Consider the following 20,733-nt stretch of genomic DNA (forward strand, 5'->3'; position numbering starts at 1 on the left):
ATGCCTTTTTTCCAGGCTGAACTGTGCTGGAGCAAGTTGCAGGAAACATATTTGAGCCCTTACCTGACCAATAGCCAGCTCAGCCATGCTGCTTCTGCATGGTAGAGCCACAGTGTCTGAGGTTATGGGGCTGCACCAGACCCATCAAGCCTGTCCTTCAGCTGCACCAGCATTGCCAGGGGCTGCTGGGGACACTGCACAGCTGATAAGCACCTTGGTCTGTGCAAAGCAGCTCCACCAAGCCTGTGCCTCCTGTCAGCCCTCAGTGATTAGCTGAGGGTGGATTATTAATTGTTTTCACCTTCCCCTCAGCACAGTACCACACTGTACCTAGCACCGCTCTGTCTCCTGAGCTTTACACCAGCTGGAACCTTCAAAGGTTTCCACTTGTGCTCTGCCAAGGCCAGTGAAGGTGTAACCACACCCACCAGAGCACCCCCCTCACACACACAAAGCTGATATGAGGGGCACAGTCTCAAAAAATAGCAACTGAGCCCAGTACATTCCCAGCAGTGTTGCTGGTGCATCCCCATTTGGCCACTTGGGAAAGATCACAGGAGGTCCAAGGAAGGAGCTCTCCCTCTTCAGACACAAATCCTAGGGCCGCAGCTGTCTCTAATGGGGAAGCAGGCAGGAACCCAGATGCAAAGTTGGGCTCTACCCCAGAGCTGTGCTGGTGTTGTAACTGCCCCACACCCATGCACTTTGGTGCTGGGAGTTAGCACAGACTTGCCCTGTAGGCCCACAGCTGATTAGGCCTTCCCTGGTTCTTGACCTGGAAGGAAAGCTTTATCTACCTAAAAGTTGCTGTAATTTTTTCACTCCCATGTAAGAGCATCTCAGCTTTCTCTCACAGGCTCTTTCTTTCTCCTTAGCACATGCCCCAACCCAGATGCTGTGCATTACACACCCTTGGAGGACCTCTGAGCATTACTAGAGGGTAATGATATTGCAGGGTCTTTGGCCCCATGCCGGTCTCTTACAGTCCTGGAGTGAGGAGGAGCAGAGGAAGGAAGTGGGCACTGATCCAGCAGGCCCAGTAAACACAGCCCTATAAGGTGTGAATTCAGTTCACAGCATGACAGCAGAATAATTACCATGTGCCATGGCCAGCCCATAGAAGAGCACAGCTAACAGGAACAATTGGAGGAAGGGAGAGCAGAGCACATGCAGGGAACAGCCCATTCTAAAATACCAAGCATAAGTAGTTTAAAGCATTGTTACTATTTTGGGCAAAAGCAAAGACAGTCCTGTCTTTAGCAAAGAGCCAGTTTGAGGGGAGAAGGAGGCTTGACAGGAAAAGGTCCATGTCAGCTGGACCATCACCTACAGCTCCTGAAGTGGTGACTTCTGAGCACTGAACTAACATTTGCACCACTTCAGCATGGACAAGAACAAATTCTCATCCAAGTCTTTACTCCCAGAGAAGCATCAACAACTGGGAGAACACTGCACTGTGCAGCAGCCAGATCCCACTTTATGACTTCTTGCACACAAGGACATTGAGCACTGTAGAAGAGGGTGATGGCCGAGTGTAGTTTAGGCATATTAGTCACAGCAGTTCAGGTCATTTGAAGATGCTTTCCTACATTTCAGAGCATGGCCTTGAGGTGTACAGCAGCCCAGGTCAGATCAGCAGAGCTCTCTCACATCAAGCTCTGCTCTAGGGCTTTGGCTGGACATCCACCAAAGCCCTCCTACCCGACAACCAAACCTACAGTGAAACTCAGCATCTGGAGGCTGCTGATCTAACACATTCTTCCCAGCCACATGCTGCCCAGCTGGCTCCCCACTCTTCTTCCCAAGCGTGAGTCAGCACCCAGGCTGCCCTCTGCTCAAGAGGCCCTCAGTCATGGGGTGATAGGGAAGGCAGCCCTACACCCCAAAAGCACTGAAGGGAAACCAGAATGAGACAGTTGGAAATATAACAAAACCCAGCCAGGCAAAGATGCACTTATGTAGCAAAAGCAAGACAGCAACAACATCAACCTTCCTCTGACCAACCTGAGCTACACTGTGCACAGATCCATGCTGCAGGGGCATTCACAGATGACAGCAGCTTTTGCTTTGGCAGATGTAGTAAGCAACAAACTGCTGTTTCCCAAGCACTCAAGTTTCCAAAGTCTCTATTCCCTGCTCTGCCATACCTCAAATCCCCATAATTTCTGAAAAGCAGCAGTTCTTCCTGGGCAGGTGGCCCAGGGCCCAGCCCACACCACCCCAGCCATTTTTTGACAGGGTGGAGTCACTTTCACAACAGAACCTTGACACACATCCAGCCCTGAGCACTGCTCTATCAAAACACTTGGAAACAATCTGCCATCTGCTTCATCAGCACACAACTATCACCCTCTTCCCCCAGCACAAACCTGCTACACCAGCTGCTTCTCCCAGCCCTGCCTTCAATCACGCTGCACAGGACCAAGCACCTGGAACAGCTTTTGCTTATATTGAGCCAAGAAAACAAGAGGACAGAGCCATTTCTCCTTCTGTTTGTTTATTTGTGATAGAAGAGCAGCCCAATCTGACAGGGCCTGGCTCCTTCACCTCGTCCTCGAGGCCATCAGCATTTTTTGGTTACAATCAGAGCAGGTGACAGGCACCAGGCCAGGAGAGCTGCTGCACTGCCCTGCTGAAGGGCAGAGCACATCTTCATGCAGGCCCAGTCAGATCCAGAGGCAAAAGGTGCTCACTCTTGCACCACAGCCGAGCACATTTGAAACCACCCTCTACTGTGCTCAGGCTAGGCCAGAGCAGGGCTGGATCCAAGCAGGAGAGCCCAGGAGCTGATTTTAGGGGCACTTATTGCTCAAGTCTTGAATTTACAGGAATGGAAGTGGTCCAAGACTAGGCTGTGCTTGGTCTCCCCCACTCTGGAGCAAGCCACCAGCTGCCATAGAGGATCAGGTAAGTGTGGCTTAAGCACACACTGAGCACCCAGCCCAGGCACAAGAACAGCAAGGCAACCTGGGCTTATCACATGGGGGAAGCCTTTTCAGGCTGTCACAGCCCCTGCTATGTACTAGGCACAGGGCATGGGTACCGTACTGGGCAGGTCTGGGCCCTTAAGTCCCATAAGTACTGCCCCTACGTTCTCCACAGACACCTGGGCACAGATATGCCAGGGCAGGACTCCCAAGCTGGGCACACAGGGACCAGAAGGGACATGCAGCACTGTGGCATGGAACAAAGTGGCACAAGGCATCGTAGAGCGGGAGCACTCACACATGAGCTGGCAGTAACAAGCAGCCATGGATGAATCTGCTCATCCACACAAGCTCTTGTGAGACACTGAAGAGGAGAGGGCACCAGGACAGGAAGCGGTCTCTTCTTTTGGTCCTACTCAGAAGGAAATGGCCCCTAGGCAGAAGAGCCAGATGTAGGCACTTGGGGAAAGTTCCTTTGGAAACACTGGAATGGGACTGCAGCCCCACAGCTGTGATGCAGGCAGCTGCCTCTCTGCTCAGCAACACTGAGAAACAGCACAAGCCCTCCCAGGAGCAGAAGTGGCCCATGGCTGCTCAGAGCAGAGGGGCTGAGCATGCAGACAGGGGACAGCAGGACTGGGCACAGGGGTACAACAGTCTGTAGGCACTTGACTTGGCTAGTGGCACCCAGGAGCAGAGGGACAGGTCCCAGCTGCCTCTGCCCCGGGGCTCTCATTGGCTCTGGGAGCACTTTACCCTCTAGTTGGCTTTGACTTTGCCATTGGTGACAGTGCCATTTTCGTGGATGCTGCTACCATTGTGCTGGGCTGCTTGTTGAGCCACCCTGGGCAACCGTTTGCCCTTGGTGTAGGACTGGTACCAAAAGTTGGAGAAGAGGATGAAGAAGATGGTCCCATAAATCCAGATAAGGTGAATGAAGATGGGGAACTGGTATTGGCAGTTGGGCATGAAGTAATACTGGGAGATGTGGACGGAGACAATCACAAACTGTGCCTGGGAGCAAGGCAGAGTAAGAACAAGTTATTCATGGGAGCAGGGTCAGGGAACCCACTAGAGACCTTATTTTTAAATGCAACACCTAGACTCCTTTCCCAGTATGAAGCAAAGGTCCTTATGGTGAGGCATTCAGCAGCAGCTGGAAAAGGCAGGCACAAGTCCAGAGCAGCATATGCCTCTCACCCTCCCAACATGGCTGCAGCCCAGGAACTGAACAGCACCCACACCCCAGCCAGGCTGGTAGGGCTATCAGAGGCCCACAGTGGGGCAGAGCTGCTAAAAACCCAGAGCAATATGCTACAGAGGAGACAACTGCTGCTGGCTGCTCCTTTCAAAGGTATAAGGGCTGGCCTGCCCTTCACATCAGGCACGTGGTCTGCTCTCAGACTCACCAGCTGGATGGCTGTGATGTGCTTCTTCCACCACAAGTACTTCTGAAAGGCAGGTCCTGCTGCTGACAGCCCATAGTAGAAATACATGACAACATGCACCATGGAATTGATCATGGCATGGAATGAGCCCATTCCCCCTGTTAAAATAGATTTTCCTTCGTGTAAGTCGATACTCCACAGCAATCAGCACTACACAGAGCTGCTAAGAGCACAGCAGGGCCAAAAACCCCTTCTCAGCATGCTGGGGTAACCCTACCCAATCCATGAACCCAGACAAGTTGCCATCTTACCTGGACCAAACTTTGCTCCCCACCACCAGCTCCATGGCAGAACAGAGTGGTGGAAAAGGTGCAGGAATGTGACCTGTTCATTCTTCTTCCGCAGGACAAAGATCACCTGCAATGAAAGCCCAACAGCATTAAGGACCTGCAGCCCCAGGAGCAGCTAGAGCAAGCTGGGCCACTAATTCAGTGTGTGATCTCAATGATGCTTCCCTCCCTCCCCCGCCACTCATTGTCATCACCCATTAGGTCACCCCACAGCTTCCAGAGCTGTAGCATGTAACGAGAGACCTCAGCACTAATATTCCAGGGTGGGCTCCTTGGCAGTAATGCCAGACAGAAGCACTACCAGGTCAGACTGGAAGGGCTGCAAAAGCACCTACCCCAAATACACTGGGCTCAACTTCCTGCCCAGCAAGTGGTGACAAGGCCTTCTCAGTAACTCACCGTGTCTGTCAGTTCAATGAACTTGGAGAAAACAAAGAGCCAAGCAACACTGACCATCTGTAAGAGAACATGTTAACGTTAGAGACCTGCCTCATCCTGAACAAGCCCAGTGAGTGAAGGGCCTCATCCAGTTACCCTGGCATGAAACCAAGGCCGAGAGACTGCACATACTCTGCCTCAGGAAAGGCAGGAGCTGTGACCCTTCCATCCAAACAGAAGCACTAAAGGCCATCCCAACTTATCAGGAGAGGGATGAGAACTCACCCTGAGGGCCTTGGGGTCCTGTGAGAAGTCCACAGGGTCACATCGCCAGGTGTACCCAGTGAGCCACCCTGCCATCAGGAACTGCAACAAGAGCATCATCAGGGTGAGGCCTAACACATCACCCACTGCATGTCAAGCTCTGCACAGAAGGGCAGGGAACAGCCAGGAAAAGGGCTCCCCATCACCCACACAGCCTGCACACGCTGCTTTACACATGCCCGACCAAGCTACCGACAACTCACCTCATAGACTATATAAAGGGAGAGTCCCACCAGAAAGAAGTTGTATAGCACCATGAACTTCTTCAGGTTTAGAGGCTTCCTGTTGGCCATTAGCCGGGGACCCAAGGATAGGACAAAGTAGACATATCCCAGAAGGATGCCCATCACAAGGAATGGGGACTGCATCAGTGGATAATCAGCGATGCGGGGGTCTGCAGAAAGAGCCACAGTGCAGAGCAGTTAGCATCCTCACCCCAACCTGCTGCCAGCAGTGCTACTGCCACAGTGGAGGCAAGGGCACGGCAATCCTGTTCTAGGACATGAGTGCAAGTAGGGAAGCAGTCTGGGAGCAGAGGCTGGTGAAGTCAGCCAGACTCAGCACAGTATAGCTGGAAGCCATGCTGCAGGGCAGCCTGGAGATCACAAGTGCCCCAAAACAATTTTCACAGGCACTGATGCAAGACGGCCTCATAAAAGGCAGCACAAAAACCCCAGAGTTGCATCTGTGTAAGGGCAAAGGCAGGATGCAGTTCGACCAAGGGATGCTCCAGGGATGACAGACCACCCCCCAATGCCTCTGGCAGTAAAGCATGTAGTGCTACTTGTCTGACAGCTGGGCAGAGCCAAACACTGACCTGCTTTCTTCATGAAGTCCTGATACATAGTCACAATCCCCTCCATGGTGGTGGCAGTGTCTCTGTGGAAAGAGGCAGGGAAGATCAAGCAGCCATTTTCCCAGGAGGGCAGCCTACAGAGCATAGCCCTGCAGATCAGTAAACTCCAAGCCCAGTTTCAGAGAAACAGTCATGTATCTGGCCAGTGTTGCTTTCAGCTGATCACACACCAGAATCCACTTTCCAACTGAGCCACAGGCCTCCTCACTTCTCACGGAGCCTGGCTCTGTTTCCCCAGCTCTGCTGGGAACCCCATCATCAAATGCCAGCAGTCCTTCCAAGGCAAGAACCCAACATTTCAAGCCAGCTAGGAAAGCTTCCAATCTCAGCACTGTATCTCCAAGCCCCTTAATCTTGCTCCTGCTGTAAAAGCTCAAGCATTATCCTCCACAAGCACCATGACATTGGCAGCACACTTCTCTGACCCTGGAGCAGAGATGCAGGTCTGGCCCACATTCTCCACAGTGCAGTGCCTTTACGGTCAGCTTTGGGCTCCTGCCAGCTGATTCCCACCACAGAAACAGCACACCATCACTGGCAGAGCCATTACATGAGGAAGGAAATCCATACGTTCAGAAACAACCATCAGTTTCTGTTGTCAAAGTTCCTGGTTTCACATCCTTGCACAAAACCCTCTGGACAAGAAACTACTACCACATAACCTAGTACCTCAGAGGCCAGGTGCATCCTGCTTGGCAATGGCATTTCCACTCCCCTTCCAGACAAGAGAAAGTCATACGATGGAAAGCTGCAAGGAGAAGGACTGGCACTCCCCACACCTGCTCAGCCTCAGTATGAGCACACACCAGAAACTGATCTGGGCAGATGCTCTCCAGAAAAGCAGGAAGGGCCCAGGCTCTTTCTGCTGCAAGTCTGAAACATCCTCACCCATCCAGTGTGCTCCCCAACCTCTCCCCAGCCCACTGGACACCAGAGCAGCAGGATGGGAGGCAGAGCATAGGCCCAGCCTCACCTGACTCATCCATCTGCAAGGGCGGGGGGGGGGGGGGCATTCCCCACAGCTGCTACCAGACACTCCACCTATCCCTTCCCTCCAAGAAGGTGCACAGGAGTCACTGCCCATGCATGGCCTGGGGAAATGGGTCCCCAGCCCAGTCTCCCCAGGAGGTATATTGCTGCCACCATGAAGCACATGGGCTCTTCCAGACCATCAGCCAGGAGACTGAAGCCAGAGTACCCTTCTTCCCAGTAAGGTCCCTAAGTACTCAGCAGCCACTGCTGCCTCAAGCCCTCACCCGCCAACACCAGCACTGCTCCTTCAGCTTCACAGCAAAAGAAAAAACTCAATGTCATCTTTGCTGTAAGGCAGGATGGCAGCAGACACTTCCTGTGCAGAGCTACCAGGCACCTCCATGGCAGGCTTTGTCAGCAGTAATCTTCAGGGGGGCCTGGCACACACCATTCTGGCTCACCATTCCCTACAAATCAGTTTGGTGCAGCAGCAGCGCTGGCTCTGTGCCTGCCCAGTCATACCCTCTGCATTCCTCCAGACTGGGGAGTGCCACCTAACCTCTTTGCAAGGGCAACAGAGCTCCAGAGCAAGCCTGCACAGCCATGCAGCCCAACGACAGAGCCCAAGAAGTTTTGCTGTGTTTCAGAAAGCACAGAAGGTGGTTCCTTGTGCCATTTTGGAGGCAGATGGAGCAACAGGGCAAAGCCCACTTAGGACTGATACCCCCACATATAAGGGGCACCTCATCAGCAAAATACACATCCACCCTCCCAAGCAAGGTTTCAAAGGGTTTAATAGCAAGTAATACTCACTTGTAGTACCACCGTGATGCAAGTAATATTTAAGGTTCTGGGCACTGCCAAGATAATCCACTCACCACGTGCAGCAAAGGCTGGCTAAAAGTGTAGCAGGAACTATTGTGTTCTTAAGAGACACTCAAGGCTCAGCTGTGGGAAATACAGTAAGCACAAGTCTGGAAAGCTGCTGAGCTTTATGTTGTTTAATGGCTAAGAGCAAGCTCCAAACTTGTCTGTCTAGTTTCAGCTTTCAACCACTACATCCAGCTACACCTTTATTTACTAGATTGAGGAGCCCTCAAGAGTCAGCTCCCAGCAGAGGCACCTGACTATTCAAGGTCTGTGTTTATCTTATCAAAGTGAATGAGTCAGCCTTACTACAGGTCCAGGGAAGAGACAAAAATCCTGCTGAGTACTTGCCTATTTTGAGCAGGCAAGGATGAGAAGAAAGTGTCAGCTGTCTTTGAGCTCAAAGCTCCATCTCACACTGCAGAAACACACTTCAGCTCAGACACTACGGATCACTTCCCTGACCCCGGGCCAAAGCCTCCAGTACCACTGGCCAACTAGGACCCCAGCTCAAAACAATTCAGGGTCCATAACAACTATTCCCCCAGGCAGTGGCAGAAGCCCATTTCAAACCAGGACTAGCACAGAAGTCCCCACCAGTGTGAACAGTAAAAAGTCTGTCTTATTGCTGTTTTGTGAAGCACCTCCAACACTCCTACAGCCACACATGGCACAGGAAGTTGTCCTGAACACAGGCTCTGGGCAAGCACCAAGACATCTACCAAGACAGAAATAGCGGAATTATGCTACAGGCCCTTATGGAAAGGACCTATAAGTTTTCCTCGGTTTCTCTAGGCAGAACAACATCCTGCTAAATTAAGCTAACAGAGCAACCACATCTTCAGGGAAACCCTTGAAGTCTTCAGGTCTTTGGAAGACCTGGCATCTGTCCCCACTGGCATGCTACATCATCCTTCATCAAAGTGGCCAAAGTATGCCTTGCTCAGTGAGCAGATGCAGGCATGCCTTGCCCTCCTCTGTCCCTTAAGGGGCAGCCACTGGCCTTGGGGTGTTGACAGTTGAGCAGCACAGTGGGAGTTGTAGGGCAGGCCCAAGAGTTATCTTCACTGCTCCATGCCAGCCTTTCTGCTTCAGGCAAGGGTTTTCCAGCACAGAGCACCAACTGTCCAGGAACCTGAGCTCTCCTCTGTGCACAACACCCCTCCACACTTTGAGAGGGGTTCACTGTCCAGACAGGCATTGGCTCTTACTGCACTCCACACTACACTGCACATCACATGCTGCAGGTGTTCACAGCTCAGTGGTTGGATCTGTCCTCTCCACACATGGGGGACATTTACTTTCCTCCAACTCCTTCTAAATCCTGACCTTCTTAAGCAAGGAGTTGGGAAGAGATGCAGAACCCAAAGGTGAGCCTTGAACAGCTGAAGAGAAATCAAGCAAATAGGTCCAAGCATCCCAAATAAGCAGGAACCCTAGGGGCCCAAACACACCCTTGATGATACAGAGAAACCTTGCAACACATGTCCTATCTCTCAGCAACAGCGAGTCACTTCCCCATGTCAGAGAAAAAGTTCCCACTATTTGCAAACTGGAGTATCAGGCCACAATCTGCTCCAGTAACCAACATCAAGGATTAAATACTTGCTTACACCAAGCAATGTGTAGCCTGCATATTTCCAGCAAGCTATACAGCTAATTAGTGCAACTTCAGCAACAACAGCAAGGCCTTTTATGACCAGCCCCAGTCAGACCACAGCACTGTCAGAACCATGACACTGACAGAGACCAGAGCTCAAGCCAGTTAGTTTTGTTAACAGCCTTGCAGGACACACATCTCCCCACACAACAACTATCTGCAAGCAACAGACTCTGCCCTAGACATTGAACACTCCTACTCCTCAGCATTCAGGTCAGAAATCAGTCCTGTAATAAGTGAAAAAGCAAACACCCTCATCTCCCCACTAGTTTAATTAAAGGCAGCACCAAAACCATCTGGTAGGTGGCCACAGAGCTGCCACCCCAGGGAGAGCTGGCAGAAGGCCCTTGCTGAACTGGCTAAAGCAGGCCTGGCCCTGTGGGGCTTCCAAGGGAGTAGCAGCCCTCAAAGGTCAGGAGATAATCAGTTGGCCAGATGTGAAACTAACTCGCATCCCTGACCTACAAGCTGGCAACAAGGCTTGCTGCCTGATGCAGCTTTGATCTCCACCACCTCTCAGGAAGAGGCATCTTCCTCCCCCACCTCCCCACCATAGCACCTACTCAATTGCCTGGCATTCCAGAAAGTCACCATGAGGTCCAGCAAAGCCTGCACACAGCTCCATGTGGCCATGAACTATATTTCCCTGCAGAAGAGTGAAACTGATCAAGCCAGCCACAGACAGGGGTGTGTACTGCACACACAAGGCTGGCACCGCAAAACGTCACCACCAAGAGCTGACAGCCACAGCTCCAGCAGCTTTCCTCAGCTTATGCACAAGTGAATCCAGCAAGATGAGGAGCATGAAACTTTATCTTCCCCAAAAAACACACAGGCAGCAAGGCAGCCAGAGCAAGACAAGAGAGAGAAGGAGCCCAGCCAGCAATAAGCTGCAAACCCCTGTTTTCTATCAACTCTGCAGTGGGATTTCTCCAAGACTGAAGTGTACAGTGAAGCACAGGAAACTGAATTTCGATCTCCACTGTCTGCTGCTCTGTGCCCAGTGAGAGGGAGAGGGGCTTGTAACCAGGCAGTACACACTTATTTCACACACAGCATCTCCTAACACCAGCTCAAATACATGCAGCAGAGGCCACTCAACAGGAGAGCTGTATTCAAGTACACTTGCATTCCTACTAATAATTTCAGCCATTCACTGAAGACTCAAGATTGCATAGTCCACGTGCTTCCAAAGTAACTTTTTTTCTCAAAAGAAATCAGTATAAAGACATGCCTGTCACCAGCTCACCAGCCACAGAGGACAAGTCTAGCAGGACCACCAGAGCTTCTATGTTTTAAGTGCAGAAAGCCATACCAACAGACACAGGCAGTAAAGCAACTCTGCTAGCCTGGCACCTCAGCTCTGAGGACTTGGGACAAACTCTGATTGAAATTTGAGAGCAACTTGTCCCAGAACTCCATTCACAACCTAACTACAAAGACTGCAAGGAAACTTTATGCTAGCACCACCAGGGAAGTTTTCCTATTTGAATACTATCCACTGGTCACTTCCTCTGGCTCACCTACTTCATGCTGAGTGTCAAAGGACATGGCCAACAACCTGGTGCTGTATGTTCCACATCAGCATATTCTGAAGTCAGTACAGGAGGTACTGTGAGACATAAGGGATGCAAACTCTCAAAGTCGTGATATGTAACAGCTCTTGCAAGAGCTGCCATTGCAACCAGTGTGGGAATCACACTGGCAGGATCCAAGTGGCAGGAAGTGCCCTGCCTGAAGTTGAGCAGTTTCCTCATCCTCACAAAGTGTGTGTTAATACCCTACCACTCTCTCACACAGTGGCTGTAAAACCCTGAGGCTTTGGATAGCATCCTACAAACAGAATAAGCTCTCCTCTTCCCATACTCACTGGAAGCAGGGAAAGCAAGAGGAGACACCCAGATTAGCAGGAAAGCTCTGACTGACAGTCAGTATGGCACCTCACAAGCTTTCAGGGAAAGGGGGACACCCATTGCAATAGGGTCTGGTAACCTTGAACAAAAATCAAGGCAAATAATCAGACTTCAAGGTCCCACAAGAGCATACCTTGCATTAAGAGGTTTAATATGCACAGCATACTTTTTTCAGGGGCAGCAACTCCCCAGGCTGTTAAGAGTAGGTTTACTCCTTATCACAGTCAAAACTGGTGGCTGCATATTCAGAGAATAGACATCAGTAGAGATGAGAGCAGATGAGATGTGGAAAAAAAAAAAAAAAAAAACAGAAAAGGCAACATTAGGCAAAAAATCTGACATAGCAAGGAGCAAAGAAGTGAAGGGAAAAAAGAAACAATATGAGATAGCAACAGAAGTGGAAAATGAGGTATTTCCTTTCTGAACTAACCATATTGATCTGTGTCACTCCCTCATACAGCACCAGGTGAAGGGGGTAGGTAGAGATGGTTGAGCTCCCTCTCTGAAGTGAAGGCACCCAGCAGCCCCCCAGAGTGCACAGAGCACTCTCAGGAAGGACAGAACTAAGCAGGTGACAGGAGGGCAGGCAGGGCTACATTGAGCTAGGCCAACTTCTAACACCTGCATCCAAAATCAGGTCAAGCCTTCTAAAGCCACCTAGCAAAGAAACAGAGCACCCCTATCTAGAGGTGGGACAGGCTGTACCACAGCACTCATCTCTGGTTTTAATCACTATGCAAATGCCTCAATACAAGGCTTCAACTCTGTTCTCACAGCCCTGGCTGTAATCATGACACAGTAATGATTAGTGTGCTCTGCCCCATTCAGGCCTGTGCATTAATTAGACAGGTACATCAAGACAAGATGGACATTAAAATCTACAAAGCAAGATGCAGAAAGGAAAGACTCACAAATTCCCTCCAACAGCTTTATTTGGATTATTCAAGAAGCCCAGGTATGAACCCAGAGCCACTTGTCAATGAGACAAGGGGCCACTGCCTGGAATTTACCAAGACACCAGCTTTGGGTCCTGTACCCTCCACACCAAGAAGGCAGTGCAGTCACACAGTCTTCTAACAAGAGAGCAGGATGCTCTCTGACAGCATGAAGATGTCATACTCCAGTAGCACAGTACATGCACCTAGAACCCAACATGCCTGAGGCTTAATGGTGATCACATTCAAGGAGGTTCATAGCCTTCCAAGCACAAGGAAAGTGAAGTATGAAGCCTGGCTATCTCAACACAGGTGTAGATTGACCACTCAAAGTCAGTGCACTTGCTTCTACTGCTGTACAGACAGGGAAAGCCTCCTAGGGTTGAGTAGAAGCAGCATGAGTTATAAAATCTGTGTGTGCACAGAGCAAATCCTAAACTATGAGAACAAGCTAGCTGATCTGACCCACAGGGTAAGAGCACACCTTGCAACAAAGCTAAAGAACTTGCTGCCAGTGACAGCTCACCACCCCAACCCATCCCAGAGCAAAGAATTGACTCTGTGACACACTAAATCAAGAAACATCAGACCCAGTTACCACCTCCACCATCCTCAAGCCACTAAAGGCTCAGATTGCAGACAACAGCCTGATGGGGAATAGGCTGTGGCAGCTGCAACTTGTCATCTCTGAGCAACAGCAGCCCCATAACTCCTGCAGGGAAGAGTCCTGGCTCCTGGGGACCGTCTCCTCCCTATAAGAGCCCAAGTTGCCTCACCTGTTTGACTGGCAAGAACCAGATTTTCCAGCCCAAGTACTCCCACCATTTGACAGCCAGTAGGACATACACTACCAGAAGTCCAATACAAAAGCACAGAAACACAGAGCATCTCTTGGGCCATCACAGGCACTCCTCCCAGTATCCCTTGTAAGCATCTCAGGCAGAGTGTTCACTATGCTGTAACCCCCAGCAGAAAAGAAGAGAGCATTCACCTGTAACATTTAAGGAAAGCACCCAGTCAAGCACCTGCCCCTGATACCAGCTTCAGAAGTTCCTCAGGATCCAAAGCTTTTCTCCATTGAGAGAGAAAGGAGACACTATGCACCTTCAACAAGTGCCCTTATTTTTTATCTCTAACATATGGTACAAGACACCTCTCGGCCAGAATGAGCTTTTACTCCCAAGTCTCAGTTTTAACAGTACTTTCATAGTACACTGCTTCTCTGAAGGACCACATAATCCCCCCCCCCCCCCAATAATGGACTTTCAGGAAACAAAAATAAGAATACAACATAAGGCAGGACCACAGAGGCCCAGGCTGTGTGGGTGGCACAGCTTAATCCCTGCAGCAAGATGTAGCAAGTAGATGCTGCAACAACTGGCATCTTGCTGTTTCTCATAGGAACAGGCTGGTAGCAGCAGCTCACACCCATGAACAAGAGGGTCTTCCTAGGAAAGAGATAAGGCACAGCAGTCTCAACCAAGCCTCAAGGGCTCAGCCAGCTGTTTGACTCTAAACTACCCTCAAGAAGCTGCCCAGCAGGTCTGGTGGGAAGGTCAGCTCCATCCTGCTAGGAATCTGCCCTGGCTGCATTCTGGTAGAAGAGAAGGTGGTCAATTTGGGACAGCACAGCAGGATGGATGCACTGCTGCACAGGCAATCCTGGCCTCCAGGAGGGGAAGACATGCTCTGAGGAAATGCACTAGCAGGTAAAGCACCCAGTGTTATCCCATGCTGCCTACTGAGCATAGGAAGGGGTATTCACCCCACTTTTCCCTCCCTGCCTTTAGGACTTCAGAACCAACATGATCAGTCACAGCGAAAGCACCTGACAGCCCCTCTACAGGCAGCAGCCCAGGCACTGAGGCATAGACTGCCACCCCCAAAGCTTAGCCTCTTGTTGCAATGCCTATTTATGCTGCCTCATTTAGTCTGTTACAACGTAAAAATAAGTAGCTTTCCCAGCTTCCCCTTCGTTACAACAGAGGAACTGGCGCACGTAAAGAGATCTACAGACCAAGCCCTGTACTGCCAGTGGTTATCGAGCCCACAGTGGTCCACGAAGCACAGACCCCTGTGAACGACCACGCCAGTGTCAGGTCAGCCCAAGGCCAGGCAACTGCTGCCACCAGAGGGGTGACAGTGACCTCCTCCTCCTGCCACCGCGTTCCAGAGCGAGGGCCAGCGGGAGGCCAAGCACCTACACGAGCCGGCACTCAAAGCTGACATTGTGTCGCAGCAGCGGGGGAGGCCTGGTACTGCCACCCTGCCCGGAGGAGGAGGGAAGAGCCATCTGAATGGTTACATTGATGCCGACGGCTGGGTAAAAGAAAGCTCCCCGGCCGCCGGGGGCTGCTCGCACCCCACTGCAGAGAAGCCCCAGGAGACCACAGCCCTCGGCTGCTCAGCGTGCCCACGGTAGGAGCCGAGCAGCACCCCGCTCAGCCTTGCTGCCACCCCTGCGAGTCCCTCTGGCAAAGGCCCCGGCCCCGCTGCCGCCGGAGGGAGCGCCAGGTCCCCCCCGCCCCGGCGGTTCCCGGCCCGGCTCGGGTGTGGCGCGGACGGGCCCGGAAGCGGGGCCTGCGCGGCTGGGAAGGGCCGCAGCGGGCCCGGAGAGGCCCCGCGCCGCCGCCGCGATGTGTAGGGGTTGGGGCACCTTTCAGCGAGCCCGCAGGGCTACTCCGCTGCCTGTGGAGCTGGGACAATCCCGCCAAAACGCTAACAGGGCGATGCCGACCTCGTTCCTGAGGCTGCGCAGCCACCGGTCCCTGAGCCGCGAAGCAGGCGAACCCTGGGCTCGGGCCACCGGCCAGCAGTGGGGAGGCAGCCCCGTCACGGCCGGGACCCAGCGCGGCCTCTGGCAGAGGCCTGCCGGGGCGGAGGCCGGTGTTTGTGCCACGGCACACAGCGTGGAGGGTCAGTCCTTCCCCCCGGCCGACCGGGAAAACAGCCCAGCCTCGCACAGAGGGACCGGCTCTGCCCCAAAGGAGAGCAGCCGACTGCGGAGGGGACTCGCACCCTTCCCTGGCACCATGGGTGCACTGAGGCAGCGGCACCAGGCTGTGAGCCAAGGAGCACTACAGCTTATCACAGGACCCTGTTGCTTTTGAGAACAAAAGAAAAACAACCAAAAAAACACTTCAACAACTCAACTCGGACTTCACTTGTGTCCCTCTGTCTGACACGGGCAGGTTTGCACACCGGTGGACTTGCCACACGGTACCGCGGGTTCCCCCCTTACCGGGGGGGTGACAGCCTCTACAGCCGCACCCAGCGTGATCACCCACCAAGGGCACGTCACAGTGTCACAACACCCATCCCACCCATCAGGCCACGGCCTCCCCACCCCTGTGGTGAGGAGACACCACAGACCTCCTCCCATGACCGTGAGCATCCCAGGTGACGGGAACATAGACGTACACACACACCTCCTCCAGCAGACTAGTTAACAGGTACCAAGCCAGCACATGGCTTCCCCGGGGCAGGACTCACCATTCCTGGCAGCAAAGCTTAACCCCCAAAGCAGCTGAACCCTGCTAAGGCCTCCTCAGCACCCTCCGGCTCTGCAATCACCTTCCGAAGCCCCCTCAGCACACCCCAACGACCTGCCTCGACCCTCCACTAACCCCGGACACCGCCACCCAAACTCCCCCCTCGCAAACATCCCAAATGATCGCTAGAACAGACCAGACACCCCATGCCCGCCCACCGCCAGGCAAGAACGGGCCCTACGCCCTCCACCCCACAGCCGCCTGCACTCACCACCAGCCGCACCCCACTCTGCCGCCGCCACGGCCGCCCCCGCCATTAAAGCGGGAAGCCCCGCCCCTCCACCGCTGCCGATTGGCAGAAAGTGCAGAGTTCCGCCCCCGGGAGAGTGGCGGCCAATCAGCGCGTCCGCCGCGTCCCGCCCGTTCCGTGGCCACGCCCACCGCGGCGGGGCTTGAGAGGCCGGGCGGGCGCTGCCTGCGGGGCTGCGCGCTGTGAGGGGAAGGTGGGAAATGGCTGGGAAAGGATGCGGGTTGCGGCAGGGTCAGCGAGCGGGGCGGAGGGCTGGCTCGAGGGTGGTGGTGGCGGCATGAGGGAGACCCGTACAGGTTCATAAACCTGCAGCACATAGGCTTTTTTTCCCCTTCGTGACGCCGCAACAGGCGCCGCGAGCTTTCGGAGACACCGGACAGAACCCGGAGACGCCGACTCTGACCGCGTGCAGTTTCCAGAGTGTTTCCATCCTGTGGCGCCTCCACAGCCATGCCAATCTGCATCCTAAAAAGTGGCCGGGACTTGACTCGCGCTCGTCTGGTCTGAAGGCGTTTTCAGAACTCACTATTCTAATTGTTAGGAATCATCTTCTCATTTCCAGCTTAATTTGATGCACGGTTAATAAACATTTGTTCCTGTGCCAGCATTGTAATTTATCTCACCACGGTCCTGCCCTGGTGTTCATGCTACAGTGTGTTTGTAGACTGCAATCATCTCCCTCTCAGCCATTACAGGGAAGACTAAATAAGTTTTTCCAGCATTTTCTTACTAGTCTGCCTGTTGCTGCACCTAATGCCATGGTAACTCTTTTTGCTGTACTGCTGTCACATTTCCTCTCCTGAAGATGGGTGACCACGAGCAGTTACAGACTTGTGCTCACCTAGTGAGAATTTCCCACCTGGATACAGGCAGGGCTGCATTTGCAGAGGCAGGTCAGTGTCTCTTCTGGTGACTTTCTTGCCCTTTTTTGGTGGTAGAGCATTCCTTTACTTCCCCCTACATTGTTAATGCACTACAACATTCTGATTTCATCAGACTACACCTAATATTTGTGCCAGTCCTTAAGGAAATTAATTTATAAAAATATCCACAAAGTACCTCAGTAGTAACCTGTGTGTCCTGATATGCTCCCTTTCCTCAGTCTTTGCTTTTGTCTTGACCTGAACCACTCCTTCCCACGTGAAATTCCTGTGCTTGCTTCTGCCCCAATATCTACCATGGTTCCTAATTGGTCCCAGGGTTCAGAGCTGCTTCCCTGGAGTCCACACAGGGCCTATAGCTTTATAGAAAGGGTTTTTTTTAAACTATCAAGTTAGTCGACATCATAAATTTTATTTTATCCTCCATTTCATGCTTGTGTGCTGTGTTACTCTTTAACTGGATACTGTTAACTGGCAGAGACGAAGCAGTCTGGATCACTTTTCCTCCCTTGTTAAGTATAGGCATCAGCCTTGTTTGTTACTCTTCATTTTTTTTCTTTTTCATTCTCCTTTTATTTTGCAACATTATTTTTATTTGATTTGTGTTCCAATTCAATGTAAACCTTGCTATGTAGTATGTCATGAAATTAGAGATCAGTGGATTCCTTCACACTCCCTCATACTGGATTGTTTTCCACCTTGTATCCTGCATCTCATAGCTTTCTCCAAGCATTCCTTCTCTTCTCTGGATCCACCCTTGCTAGCAGGCTTGTCAGGCTCTAACAACGAGCCCCACATTGCACAGCCCAGCCTCTTCCTGCTATTGGAATTAATTTCCAGGTCACTCTCTTTTCTTCTACTCTGAATGCAATTTATTTCTCCTCTCTTGGCCCTGGACTCTATTTCCCTGTTGTGTCTGCCACCTCCACCATTATTTCTGTGTGATATCTGCTCATTAGGTTTTTTTTTTTGTTTTGTTTCTACTGCATCTGCTGCTTCACTCCTTAATTCTCCAACACATCTAATAGATTTCACCATTTTACTTCTCCTCCATCAGTTTGTTCTTCTTTTCACACTCACTAGCTTTGACGGGTTCCCTTTGTCTGCATATTGGCCTTTGTTTACTTCTCATGCTCAGCAGGTGTCTGGGTTCCTTAGTGTTCACCCTTCCCACACCATTTGCAGTGCTGCAGCAGCCTGGGCAGGAGCTCCAGCTGGAGCAAGGACCCTGGTCTGCAGGAGCACCCTGGCTGCAGGGACATGGATTTGTGGGTGTGCTGTCCAAGGGGGTGATGAAGGGTCCCCTCCTAACCCCTGGGGACAGGCCTCCAGCAAGGACTTGGCTAATCTGGTATGTGTTGTGCATCTGGGTTTCTGCCTTCCAGCCTCTTTGGAAGCAGGGTAGCACAAGAACACATAGCAAAGAAAATACCTCAAAAATAAGGGAGGTGGGGGAGACAAGTGGTGTGACCTGTTGTGTACAGCCTGATCTTCCCAAAGTGTCTTGGGACAGAATCTTTTCTAGATGAGTAATCTGCTTCCATCTTGAATCCTGCCCATCCGACCTGAAATCTGGGAGAGAAGCTGTTCAGAGCCAGCCAAGTGTGTCACCCTGGCTACAGTCTGGACCACCAGAACAGAGATGATCCTGTCACATGCCTCCACAAGGGAGTCCTGCCTCCTCCAGCCCCTCCTGCAGCTGGCACAGCCCTACAAGTCATTAACTCTTCACCTGCAATTCAGGAAACAACCTGTGCTTGCTCCCAGCAGCCTGGGCTGCACCAGGCTCCAGTCTGGAAAAGCTTAAGCTCCTTCCTCCATCTCTTATCCTGAAGAACAACATACCATTTTCACTTTAGCTTCAGTGAGGGTCTTGCTGGTCCTTCTTACCATGGGGATCCAGTCAGACGGAGGTGGGTGGGAGCCTCTGCATTCCTCCTTTGCACTGTTCCCTCCACTGCTCCTTGTCTTCTGCTTGCTCCTTGCAGAGCCAAGTGCCCCTCTCTTTCCCCTCCTGGCTCTGCCCTGGTGCCAAAAGCAGGCGTGGGCTAATGTAACTTGCTGAAGGCACAAATACTGAAGCCATCCTCAGTGCACACAATTACCAGACTATCAGATGGGAAGGTCTGTAAGAACTAAGCAATGGAAAAGGAATGAAGTTCATTGCGGGGTTATGACCTCAGGGATTAGTAATGATATTTTTTTTCTGCATGTAATGAGAGATGCTGGTGCAGTGTTGCACCTTTTCTGGTGCCAGTCTTGAAGATTGGCTCAGGCTCACCATGCAGCTGGGTGGGAAAAGGGAGGTTTCAGTCTCTTCAGGTGTAAAGTATCCCAGTTTTCTGACAATTTAGAAATTCTAAAAATCTTGGTTCTCTGGGGAATTAAAATATCTTTTTGATCATGCCTGGTTTATATAGTAAATTTATATTCTCTTATTCAATGAATTTATAACTATGAATTTATGTTTTAAATACTGATCAATTGAATGATGAGAGTTTTATTTAGCAAAAACATCAACATTATTCAACTTGAAAAATTCTAAAAGAAAATAAAGACTTCAAATGAATTCAGTGAAATTAAATATGTGAACAATTGGCCCTGTATTTTTTCAGTAATGTATTTGACACACATAGTTAGTAAATTTACACACCTTAATACACTTGAGGAGTGAGAAGATGATTTACAGATCTTCCCATCCTTTTCTATTTAATCCTGAAAAACCAAAAATTTTGCATGTGACCAGATAAAAACACCGAATGTAAATTGGCTCTCTAATGTTGTTTTACCCTTCTCCCTTTCCCTGAGGTTGGACTCTAAAGCACTATCAACCACAAATTATTGCTGCACACTTTCTCTGTGGCTCCATGGAAAAAATGGTAAGTTGATTATGCTCACAATAGCAACACATCCAAGAAATGCTCCTACAACATCTGTCTATACTGAGAGAATCAAAAGGGCTTTCATGGCCACTAAAAGTGGTGAGAGATGACACTACTCAGCACCTAAAGGCCCATTAAATGCCATCATGTCACTCTGCAATTTCAATAAGTGGAGATGGGCAGGTAGCCCATGCCTGGGCATGTGTTCAGGCTGATGTGTTGCCTCCTTCCACGGCTGATATCAAGATTAAGTGACTCACCTTGTGAAAAATTTTGTGTTTGTGCTGATTACATTGTAGTGGCAGTAAAGGCCAAATACCCCATCATTGCTGCCCTCTTCCTTTAAGCCAAAAGAAACGCTTTCATTCCTGGAATCTGAGGTCCCTATAAGCCCCTCAAGCTACCAGCAAACAATCCACAACATTTCTGTAGCCAGCAGGCATGAAGTGACCCCGCTGAAACCCCTGTTGTAACATGATACTGTAGATTTACATTTAAATGTCACCTGCAAAAAGGCATTCCCTGAGATGGAAGGGGCAGTGCAAGCATCACCTGGAAGCTTGCTGGCACTGTGGTGGTGCACTGGAGCTTTGACAGCA

The 20,733-nt window shown here is 51.2% G+C and overlaps 1 protein-coding gene and 1 long non-coding RNA gene across 4 annotated transcripts; one reads left to right on the plus strand and one right to left on the minus strand.

The window, feature by feature from the left end:
• Positions 1-2,480: 2,480 nt before the first annotated feature.
• Positions 2,481-16,391, minus strand: ELOVL1 (ELOVL fatty acid elongase 1). 3 transcript variants are annotated; one of them, XM_053985360.1, is made up of 8 exons: positions 16,333-16,391; positions 6,185-6,246; positions 5,571-5,761; positions 5,329-5,409; positions 5,065-5,121; positions 4,627-4,732; positions 4,337-4,473; positions 2,481-3,941 (listed from the first exon to the last, which is right to left on the minus strand). In XM_053985360.1, the coding sequence occupies exons 2-8, from the start codon at positions 6,228-6,230 to the stop codon at positions 3,687-3,689; spliced, it is 873 nt and encodes a 290-aa protein (XP_053841335.1). In that variant the 5' UTR covers positions 6,231-6,246; positions 16,333-16,391; the 3' UTR covers positions 2,481-3,686. The 3 variants fall into 3 exon arrangements, with proteins under 3 accessions (XP_053841335.1, XP_053841336.1, XP_053841337.1); XM_053985361.1 differs by lacking the exon at positions 16,333-16,391 and adding an exon at positions 15,308-15,368; XM_053985362.1 differs by lacking the exon at positions 16,333-16,391 and adding an exon at positions 15,227-15,289.
• An 86-nt stretch (positions 16,392-16,477) lies between these two features.
• Positions 16,478-16,984, plus strand: LOC128811614 (uncharacterized). Its single transcript, XR_008438408.1, has 2 exons — positions 16,478-16,564; positions 16,722-16,984. It is a non-coding gene; the product is annotated as an uncharacterized LOC128811614 (long non-coding RNA).
• Positions 16,985-20,733: the final 3,749 nt, after the last annotated feature.

This window comes from Vidua macroura, chromosome 9 (genome assembly GCF_024509145.1).
Source record: "Vidua macroura isolate BioBank_ID:100142 chromosome 9, ASM2450914v1, whole genome shotgun sequence".
NCBI classification, from domain to species: domain Eukaryota; kingdom Metazoa; phylum Chordata; class Aves; order Passeriformes; family Viduidae; genus Vidua; species Vidua macroura.